Genomic DNA, 11929 nt, shown 5'->3' on the forward strand with positions numbered 1-11929 from the left:
AATATTGTAACAAGTCTTCCGTCTTAGCCAGTTTGGGCTGCTGTAACAAATTACCATAGCACAGGGGTCTTCAATAACAGAAATTTATTTCTTACAGTTTTGGAGGCTGGAAAAATCATGGTGCCAGCTTGATCAGGTTCTGGTGAGAGCCCTCTTCCTGGTCACAGACAGCCATCTTGTTGCACCCTCACAGGGCGTTTCGAAAGAGGGCAAGAGAGCTCTCTGGAGGCTCTTTCATCAGGGCACTGATCCATTTATGAGGGCTCTACCCTTATGACCTAATTACCTCCCAAAGGCCAGATCTTCTAATACCATCACATTAGGGGTTAGGATTTCAACATGAGAATTTGGATTGGGGAGGCACAAACATTCTGTCCTAAATTGACAGAGGCTCTCTTTTTTTTTTTTTGGAGACAGAGTCTCACTCTCTTGCCCTGTGTAGAATGCCTAGCTCACAGCAACCTTAAACCCTGGGTTCAAGTGAGTCTCCTGCCTCCGCCCCCAGAGTAGCTGGGATTGCAGGTACCCTCTGCCACAACGCCCAGCTAATTTTTCTATTTTTAGAAGAGATGGAATCTCCCTTTGCTCAGGCTGGTCTCAAACTCCTCAGCTCAAGGGTATCCTCCCTCCTGGAGCTCCCAGAGTGCTCAGATTACAGGCGTGAGCCACTGTGCTGGGTGGAGAGGCTTGTTTAATTATGTGATGGAGAAATTCTTAAGATCTGGTGTCACCCAATGTTTCTTTTTTTTTTTTTTTTTGGCAGTTTTTGGCCAGGGCCGGGTTTGAACCTGCCACCTCCGATATATGGGGCCGGCGCCCTACTCGTTTGAGCCACAGGTGCCACCCAACCCATTCTTTCTGTATGCCTATTTTTAACCACAATGATGTAATAATTATTCTATCAAATTTATAAAAGCAAGAACGATCATTAGACAGTGTGAGATGTCATACCATGTTAAGTGCTTCTTTGTCTAAAAATAACTACTACTTTAATGTTCTTTCTTTTTTTACAGACAGAGTCTCACTTTGTCACTCTTGGTAGAATGCCGTCGCGTGATAGCTCACAGCAACATCCAGCTCTTGGGCTTAGGCGATTCTCTTGCCTCAGCCTCCTGAGTAGCTGGGACTACATGTGCCTGCCACAACAGCTGGCTATTTTTTTGTTGTTGCAGTTTGGCCAGGGCTAGGTTGGAACTTACCTCCCTTGGTATATGGGGCCAGCTCCCTACTCACTGAGCCACAGGCACTGCCCTACTTTAATGTTCTGTTAGTGTGCAAAAGTTGCATATTAGTCTTATAGAATATTTTTGTTCACTTAAGTGGTTAATATGTTATTTATACATTTTAATTAAATCACATTAAGGTATCTTCACATTTTATTATGGTGCTGCATTGTTTGAAGGGGGGGGGAAGAACAAGTTGTCCTTATGCAACTTTTTTTCTCTGTTTTTCAGATCAATAACTCGATCTTATTACCGAAACTCAGTTGGTGGATTTTTAGTATTTGACATTACCAACCGGCGATCTTTTGAACATGTGAAAGATTGGCTAGAAGAAGCAAAACTGTATGTACAGCCATTTCGGATTGTATTTCTGCTAGTGGGACATAAATGTGATTTAGCTTCACAACGTCAAGTTACAAGGGAAGAGGCTGAAAAACTATCAGCAGACTGTGGAATGAAATATATAGAAACGTCAGCAAAGGATGCAACAAATGTTGAAGAATCCTTCACAATATTGACAAGAGACATATATGAACTTATTAAAAAGGGAGAAATTTGTATTCAGGATGGCTGGGAAGGGGTTAAAAGTGGTTTTGTTCCAAATACTGTGCATTCTTCTGAGGAAGCAGTAAAGCCCAGGAAAGAGTGCTTCTGCTGACTTCAAACATGCCAAAGAACTAACAGGAACAGACTGGGTGTTATTTCAGGATAAATACCAACATTAACAGGAGAATGATGCAAGGAAAGCACTGAAAAGCCCACACTAATGCTGTTTTATAAGGTGTTTGATTCACAGCACTTTGCTTACTTGTTACACTACCAGATTGGGCATTTTGCTAAATTACCAGGCAGAGCAGACAACTTTTTCTTCAAACTGGCATATCTACATAATTACCTCCATTCTCACTTTGATAGCATACAGCAGACATTAGTGTCCAGCTAAGTCAATATTCCTCATTTTTACTGACAGTTCAAAATGGATTTTTTGTACATACATAGTGAGATTGAAAGATTTTTATCAGAAATTGCATTCTTTTGAGTTAATTAAGATTGAATAGTAAAGTGCATTTAAAAGGACACTGTTCACTTGCAAAGTAAACAATCTCAGAAGTATCAACTAGATTTTATGTAACAGTTTTCTTGTTTAGTGTATCAGGGTTTTTTGGGGTTTTTTAAAAATTGTTCTCTGAAATACTTATTCTCCCTTAATTTTGCCTGTACTTAAGAAAATAAGTTTTATACTCATTTTTATTCCCTGATTTATTGCTTCTAGAAATTTTGTTTTGCAAAGATCTCCCTCCAAGGATCCAAGCAAAATATTCTAAGCAAATATTTGTAAAAGTAAAAACGAAAGACCACTCAACAGCAAATGTTTGCTGTTACAGTATACTGTTTGTATTTGGACAAGAAAAACATAATTTATTTATATACTGACCTTTTCAAAGACAGTAAATGCAATTTTCCTTGAACTATTGTCAAAATTATCAATATAGGTAAATATGGAATGCTTTTAATAATAGCATTTTTGTCTGAGTAAATTCCCAAATTTCTTCATTTTCAATACAAGAAGAGTGTATAAAAAATTTTTTCTGGATGAGGAAAATTGATTAAATATTTGACATATTTAGCATTCAGATTACATTTTACAATTTCATCAAGATAAGTCAAGATAGAATAATTCAGTCAAGGCAGTAAAATGACTTTTGAGTTTCCTAATTTTTTTTTTTGGCCGGGGCTGGGTTTGAACCCACCAACTCCGGTATATGGGGCCGGCACCCTATTCCTTTGAGCCACAGGCGCCGCCCTTGAGTTTTCTAATTTTTAATTTATTGATTAAACTCCCCTCCTGGAAGGGATATTTTGATCATAATTCAGATATTTATAATGTGCTCTGTTCCATAAACTAACTCCTCATCACAAAGGAGTACCAAATGACACTGCATTTTTGGAATCATAAGTTTTTTTTATTATTAAACTATATACAATTGTTTCCTTTATTTGAAAACCAAAGTGATACAGTAGAAAGAATATTTAAGAAGAAATCAGAAAACTTGGTTTGAAACTTGCCTTTACAGTACCAATATTTGACTATGAGTAAGTCATGTGACCTCTCTAAGCATCATTTTTCTCATCTGTAAAAATGAAGCTAATGACCTGAGTTATTATTGTGTTTCCTGGAATTATTTTGAAAATCAAGTGAATGATGCAAAAAAGCTTTGTAAATAGAGAAAGTATTACACAAATGTGAAATTGATATACTATTATATTTATAATGGATGAGAACTTTGTTTTCTTGTGTTCTTTCCTTTCATTCCTATGCGGAGGAAGCAGAAGGGATGTGTTTCTGTGGACCTGGTGAAATTCTTGGTTGTAGTTTATCCTCTTGCCCTTTACCCTGAAACATTGCTCCTTCCAAGTGGAAATGATAGGGAGTGAAGTCCTTGGAGACTTAATCCAATCAGAATCAAATTGTGTTTGAATGTGCTTTTGTGCATCTTTCAAATAGGCATTAATTGTATTTTCAAATACTTGTATATTTTCTAGGTTCATGTAAGTATTTTTTTTTTTTTTTTTGGCCGGGGCTGGGTTTGAACCCGCCACCTCCGGCATATGGGACCGGCGCCCTACCCGTTGAGCCACAGGCGCCGCCCATGTAAGTATTTTTTAATAGTACTTACAGAAATAATGTAAATTATAACCTTAAAAGTTACGAATATTCATATTGTCAACATTTCCTTGACACTTAAATTTCATTTGCATTCAAACCGTAATTGACCACTCAAGACATTATCCCTCCCCTCAAGACATGAAGTAGTCTATTTTTACTATTACAGTTTCAAATGTTATATGACAATTTTCTATCAGCCCAAAATGGCATAAACTCAAATACTGAATATCTAACAGCAGTCTAAAGTACTGTGCCTACTTTTAAAGTTAAATAGCTAAATCATAAAATGTGATTTAACTTTCAGTGGACACCTTTGTAGTAATATTGGGGGAGACTAATATTGGAGCTGATGGATGTCATGTGTTTCAAGATTTATATTAGAACTACAGAGGCTGGGCCTGGGGTTCATGCCTGTAATCCCAGCACTTTGGGAGGCTGAGGCAGAAGAACACTTGAGGCCAGGAGTTTGAGAGTAGTTTGAGTAACATAAAGAGAACCAGTCTTTAAAAAAATAAAAATAAGTAAAATAGAACGAAGGAATTAGAAGAAACAAACAGGAAGGCAGTACCAACCCAAAACGTTGATACTTACATGACAGAAACAAACCTAGAACTCTAGTCTCCTAACGCCTTTGAGCGACATGCTGAGGGGTGTGTGTTAGAAGAGGAGGGATACAAAGGAAAGGAAATAAGGATCTAACTGAATCCACAAAATACTGAAGTTGGGTTAAATGATTTGTACATTGTAGAGGAGCTATTTGTGGTAAAACAATCGTAAAATGAATGATGACTGCACAGATCTGAGTTCTTATACAAGATTGCCAAACATCTGTTTATATAACCCTAGCCAGATAGCTTTATCCATTTATATACGTGAAATTAGCCAACCTATTTTCTTACACATCATTATAGAGAATATGGATAATAATGCCAAAATAGTAAAAAGATTTGCTCCAGGCAAAACATTTTGATTAAGTTTCTTAGACAGCTGATAAAACTTGATTTTATATTAAAATTATTTCATCTGAAATGTATTTCATTTAGGGTGGTGCCTGTGGCTCAAAGGAGTAGGGCACCGGCTCCATATACCAGAGGTAGTGGGTTCAAACACAGCCCTGGCCAAAAACTGCAAAAAAAAAAAAAAAAAAAATGTATTTCATTTAAATTTAAACCTTATTTAAATTAAAAAATTTAAAACTTGCTGGGCACAGTGGCTCATCCCTGTAATCCTGAGAAGCCAAGACCAGTAGATTGCTTGAGCTCAGGAGTTCAAAACCAACCTGAGCAAAAGAAAGACCCCATCTCTACTAAAAATAGAAAAACTGGCTGACATTGTGTCAGGCGCCTGTAGTCCCTGCTACTCAGGAAGCTGAGGCAAGGGGATCCCTTGAGCCCAGGAGTTTGAGGTTGCTGTGAGCTATGACAGCACAGCACTCTACCTACCCAGAGCAACAGAGTGAGACGCTGTCTCAAAAAAAAAAAATTAAAGTTTATTTAAATTAAAAAATTTAAAACTAGTGAATGATGTAGCTAATCACTAAATATTATAAGCACATGTCATTTTTAAAAAGAAATGATTGTTCATCTTGAGCTACATTAACACTTTCAGCGCATGCAGTGATGTGATGATTTACTAAATGGCCAAAATATTTAAATAATCAGAATGCTTTTAAATGTGGCCTTTATATGCATAACAGTAGCAAACAAGATTTTCTGAACCTGGAAACTTGAGCCTTTACTCTAGGTTTCCAAAAGCCTCAAGCACTCCATTTATTTATTTATTTATTTATTTATTTATTTTTGTGGCAACCAGAATAGTTTTTATATTGTTGCTAAGATAACTATACAAGAACAAAGTCTTTTTACCCAGCTTTTCATCATTAAAAAACTAAATCTAGGGGCGGTGCCTGTGGCTCAGCCGGTAGGGTGCCGGCCCCATATACCAAGGGTGGCGGGTTCAAACCCAGCCCCGGCCAAACTGCAACCAAAAAATAGCCGGGCGTTGTGGCGGACGCCTGTAGTCCCAGCTACTCAGGAGGCTGAGGCAAGGGAATCGCTTAAGCCCAGGAGTCAGAAGTTGCTGTGAGCTGTGTGAGGCCACAGCGCTCTACCAAGGGCCATAAAGTGAGACTCTGTCTCTACAAAAAAAAAACAAAAAAACTAAATCTATAGATTAATAAAATCCTTTTAAGAGTATTTTTGTCAGTTTTTATCCTGGACTTGGTTCAATTAAGACAAAAGTTTTAACTTTAAATAGTGCACTGTGTTTGAATAATTTCCTTAGGTCTGATACAGTGAGAAGGACTAGCAAGCTGAAGACAACATTTCATAAACTCATTTGTTTCTCAGTGACTGCCTGGAAATATTCAAGTTTGGAGATGCAAAGGTAACACGTAATCTTTAAGGAAAAAACAAAGGCTTTAAAGTCAAATCCTGGCTTGGCACAGGGGCTCACGCCCATAATCCCAGCACCGTAGGAGGCCAAGATGGGAGGATGACTTGAGGTCAGGAGCTCTAGACCAGCCTGGGCAATATAGGGAGACCAGTCTCCACAAAAATTAGCCCCAGGTGTGATGGCACCCTACTGTAGTCCCAGCTGTGTGGGAGGCTAAGGCAAGAGTTTGAGGCTACAGTAAGCTATGAAGACACCACTGCTCTCCAGCCTTGATGACAAAGCCTTGTCTCAGAGAAAAAGATAATAAAGTTAAGTCCTTTGCATTTTTTTTTTTTTGTAGAGACAGAGTTTCACTTTATTGCCCTCGGTAGAGTGCCGTGGCGTCACACAGCTCACAGCAACCTCCAACTCCTGGGCTTAGGCGATTCTCCTGCCTCAGCCTCCCGAGTAGCTGGGACTACAGGCGCCCGCCACAACGCCCGGCTATTTTTTTGTTGAAGTTTGGCCGGGGCTGGGTTTGAACCTGCCACCCTCGGCATATAGGGCCGGCGCCCTGCTCACTGAGCCACAGGCGCGGCCCAAGTCCTTTGCATTTTAAAATGGCAGAATCCATTCCCAATCAGAAGCTAACCCTTGGAAATTCCACAGCTGATACAGCCATCTCTGTTTCAGAAACTTTCTAAATCTGAATGTTTTTACCAAACTCTCCTGAGCAACCAATCTTCACTTGATCTTGGGATAAGTTAGTGATAACAAAGTACTCAGAGCCTGAGTGAGCTGCTGCATGACCTGGTGTTGCTATCATGTTGATAACCGATGCAAGTAGACGTGAGTGACGAGCTGTGACAATCTATCAACCATTATACAATCTAGCTCACTTACTGCACATAATCATAGTAGAAAATAAATGAAAAAAATTAAGGTCTAAAAGAATTAGTGTTCCTTGTGGGTCATTTGTCCTTATTTTTCAATAGTGCCTACAACTGTTATCTATGTGTGTGACATTTAGTGACTGCTAATTAATAGTTTACTATGTTGAATTAATCCTATTAAATGTGGGTTCCACATACTTGATTTTAATTTATATGTTCCATGGAAGAATAAACATCTTTTGCTATTATCATCTCCAGGTATTTTTTTTTTCAAAATGACAGCCAATGGAAGTAAGATATAGTATAAACTTTTTGAAGTGTGTTACTAATGTTTGATTTTAAATAATGAAAGAAAGAATAAGAACTGTGATTGTCACAGGATTGTTACATTATCCATCCATAGCAATCCATCTTCAGTGGTGCTTTTAAAACAGAAATAACTATTTAATTGCAATTGTATGTATATGTGTGTGTGTTCACAAATGAAGTGCAAGTAAGAATTAATTTGAGATTCAAAATTTCATACACATTACATTATACCATGCTGGACTGTAGGACAGAACCTTATAACCAAAATTAATATTTTTATGCAGCAAAATGTATGAATATTCACACTAAAATAGATAAGGTCTATAAATAAACTGTCATCAGTTTAGGTCATATTTTTGCTGCCAAATGGATTATTAAAGGAATCTTAGTTTTCAGTGATTTTTAGATTTCAGAATTGCAGAAAAGAGATCATGGCCATATTTTATGCCTTCACAGATATTTCAAAATTTGTGACTTGGTTCATCTTTGTCATACTTTAGCCTCACACTTAGTGGGAGCTTACTAAATTTTGAATCAAGATGTTAAATACACAAAAAAATTTCAGGGTGGTGCCTGTGGCTCAAGGAGTAGGGTACTAACCCCATATACCTGAGGTGGGGGGGTTCAAATCCGGCCCAGGCAAAAACCAAACAAAAAAAAAAAAACTGTAACCAAAAAAAAAAAAAAAATTCATATCTTCAGCACATATAGCCAGTTAAAGATGTAATATATTTACCACAGTGTTTAGTACATTTTTTTAATTAAATCATAGCTGTGTACATTAATGCAGTCATGGGGTACAATGTGCTGGTTTTATATACAATTTGAAATATTTTCATCAAACTGGTTAAGATAGCCTTCACATTTTCTTAGTTATTGTGTTAAGACATTTCTATTCTACATTTAGTTAAGTTTCACATGTAAGATGCACCATAGGTGTGTTCCCACCAATTACCCTCCCTCCACCCATCCTCCCAGTACATTTTTTTAAGAAACAGGCTGCCCTCAACTCCTGGGCTCAAGTGATTTTCCCACGTCAACCTCCTGAGTAGCTGGGACTACAGGCATGTGCCACTGTGCCCAATCCATAATTTTTATTATGATTTTTGTTGTAGTATCATTCTTTTTTTTTTTTTTTGGTTACAGTTCAGCCGGGGTTGGGTTTGAACCCGCCACCCTCAGTATATGGGGCCAGCGCCTTACCGACTGAGCCACAGGCGCTGCCCTTGTAGTATCATTCTTATTATAATTACCAAGTTGTCAAGAAAGCAGTTTTATTCCTCATAGTCAACTAGAAACTGTTGATAATGGCTGTCTTGTTTGTTTTCAATTGTCCTGACTCTGACATGGTCTGATTCTTAGAATCAGAGAAGAATGCTTCAGTAGTACCCTGAAGGAATAAAGAAGATGTTACAGCTGGGGGATTGCTGGCAGTAACCACAGCATCTGACATAGGGACAGGTGCTGGAGTGAGTGTGGACCAACATATCTCAACAGCAGCACTGGAAGTAACAGCCAGCAGGAAGAGCTGGCACATAGACCCAAAGGGGTGAGGACTGTGCCCTGTAAGTGGTTATGTAAACGACATGACCAGTACATAAAATAATTTATTTACATAAAATGATTATCAGTAGCATTTTTAAAAGTTTTTTTTTTTTTTTTGTAGAGACAGAGTCTCACTGTACTGCCCTCGGGTAGAGTGCTGTGGCGTCACACAGCTCACAGCAACCTCTAACTCTTGGGCTTACGCGATTCTCTTGCCTCAGCCTCCCGAGTAGCTGGGACTACAGGCGCCCGCCACAACGCCCGGCTATTTTTTGGTTGCAGTTTGGCCGGGGCTGGGTCCAAACCCGCCACCCTTGGCATATGGGGCCGGCGCCCTACTCACTGAGCCACAGGCGCCGCCCCATTTTTAAAAGTTTTTTTGGTAACAGCTTTATTGACATACCATTTACATGTTATGCAATTCAGCCATTAAAAAGAAAATTTAATTTTTAGTATACTCAGTTGTGCAACTATCACCATAATCAGTTTTAGGACATTTTCATCATCTCAAGAAGAAATCCCGCACGGTGCCAGTGGCTCAAAGGAATAGAGCGCTGGCCCCATATGCTGGAGGTGGTGGGTTCAAACCCAACCCTGGCCAAAAACTGTAACAAAAAAAAAAAAAGAAGAAGAAGAAATCCCCATACCCTTTAGCTATTGCTCTGACACTCTTCCCCACCTCCAACCCCATCCTGCACCAGAGTCCTAAACAGCCACCAGTGTGCTTGTGTCTCTGTACTTGCCCATACTGGACATTTCATAAGAAAGGAGTCATACAATGTGTAGCAACTTGTGACTGGCTGCTTTCAATTAGCATAATGTTTTCAAAGTAGTAGCATCATTTTAATAAAAATTTTTCCATTATATAATACTAGCTCATTGCACAAAATTTGGAAAATGTGGAAAAATAGGGGGAAATCATTAGACTCATTGCCTAAAACTGTTTTTATTATTTAATAAATTTCCTTCTAATAAAGCATTAGAATGTGGTAAGAAAAAATTCTTTGTGAAAAGAAAAAAATGTGATAATAGATCTATAGCATAGAAAGTGAAAGCACCCTTTCACCTACCCCCATTCCATTCCTCTCCAAGAGAAAGCCACTGCTCACAATTTCATACATTCATGTCTTTTCCTTATGTATCTGCACATACTATATACACATATACAATGGGGAACTTCTTACATGGGATGAATTTTAACGTTTTGTAACTTGCTTTTTGTACATTCTTGGAAAATCTCTATCAATATATATTAATTTTATTTTTTTTTGTTTTGTTTTGGTTTTTGAGATTGTGTCTCACTTTGTTGCCCTTGGTAGAGTGCTGTGATGTCTTAGCTCACAGCAACCTCAAGCTTTTGGGCTCAAGTGATTCTCTTGCCTAGCCTCCTGAGTAGCTGGGACTACAGGCACCCGCCATAATGCCCAGCTATTTTTAGAGGCAGAGTCTTGTTCTTGCTCAGGCTGGTCTTGAACCTGTGAGCTCAGGGCAATCCATCCACCTCAGCCTCCCAGAGTGCTAGGATTACAGGCGTGAGCCACCAAGCCAGCCTATTAATTTTCTTTTTTGACAGCTTCATGGAGTGCCCTAACACTGAAGAAAAATAATGTATTTAACTACTCCCAATAACAGACATTTACATATTTTTCCTATTTTTTGCTACCATGAACAATATTCCAATGAACATCTTAGTGCACATATTTTTGGTCAAATGTGTAATTGTGCATGATGGATTCCTAGAAGTGGGCTCTCTGGGTTAAAGGGCATTGCACATTATTGCAAATTTGTGCTATTGCCAAATTTTTCTTTAAGAGTGTAGAGCTGCCTGGATGTAGTGGCTCACACCTAAAGTCCCTGCTGGAAAGGCTGGGGTGGAAAGATTGCCTGAGCCCAGAAATTAGAGGTTATAGTGAGCTGTGATAGCACCACTGCACTCCAGTCTGGGTACTAGAGCAAACCCTTGTCTCTAAAAAATAAAAAATGAAAGAGTAGAGCAACAAATATTCTCAAAAAGAATTTATAAGGACGTTTGTATTCTTTTTCAAAGAGTAGTATGTAAGAAAGAAAAAAAATCATATTTAAAAAAAAACATTTGTTTCCCTCAGGTCTTCATTAATAATAAACAACAGGGACAGGTGCAGTGGATCACACCTGCAATCCTGGCAATTTGGGAGGCCAAGGCAAGAGGACTGCTAGAGATCAGGAGTTCACACCTAGTCTGAGCAACACAGCAAGACCCTGTCTACAAAAAATAGAAAAGTTAGCTGGGCATTGTGGCCCCGGAGTTGCAGGTTGCAGTGAGCCATGATGATGCCAATGCACATTAGCCTGGGCAGTAAAGTGACACTACCCGCAAAACAAACAAACGAAAACACTAAATAATGAGAGTTTGAGGTGCTGGGACATCACAACACTCTACTGAGGGCAACATGGTGAGATTCTGTCTCAAAAAAAAAAGTAAATAATGACACAATTTGACATATTGACAAAAGATGGCCAAAATAGTCTCATTTTAATCTGCATTTTTCTATTCTTATGAATTCAATCAGCTTTCATAAATTTAGTTATTTTATAATTTTCTATTGAATTATTAGAATTCTTCTTATTGACTTTTTAGGAACACTTTTCGTAAGTATGGACAGAAATGCTTTGTTTTGTATGTTGAAAGCATTTTCTTCCAACCTGTTAAGACTTGTTTAACGCCATCTTTTGTTGTAGAGTTTTCTTTCTTTTTTTTTTTTTTTTCAGAGGCAGAGTTTCACTTTGTCGCCCTCGGTAGAGGACTGTGGTGTCACAGCTCACAGCAACCTCCAACTCCTTAGATGATTCTCTTGCCTCAGCCTCCCAAGTAGCTGGGACCACAGGCACCCGCCACAATGTCTGGCTATTTTTTGTTGCAGTTTGGCTGGGGCCAGGTT

At 38.6% G+C, this 11929-nt stretch overlaps 1 protein-coding gene across 1 annotated transcript in view; it reads left to right on the forward strand.

Annotated features, from left to right (window-relative positions):
* The window catches only part of RAB39A (RAB39A, member RAS oncogene family), a 35797-nt gene extending 32088 nt beyond the window's left edge, over positions 1–3709 (forward strand). The window contains exon 2 of the mRNA XM_053593830.1: positions 1455–3709. Within this exon, the coding sequence (XP_053449805.1) occupies positions 1455–1881 (427 nt within the window). The 3' untranslated portion in view covers positions 1882–3709. The remainder of the gene's footprint in view (positions 1–1454) is intronic.
* Positions 3710–11929: the final 8220 nt, after the last annotated feature.

This window comes from Nycticebus coucang, chromosome 6 (genome assembly GCF_027406575.1).
Source record: "Nycticebus coucang isolate mNycCou1 chromosome 6, mNycCou1.pri, whole genome shotgun sequence".
Classification (NCBI taxonomy): domain Eukaryota; kingdom Metazoa; phylum Chordata; class Mammalia; order Primates; family Lorisidae; genus Nycticebus; species Nycticebus coucang.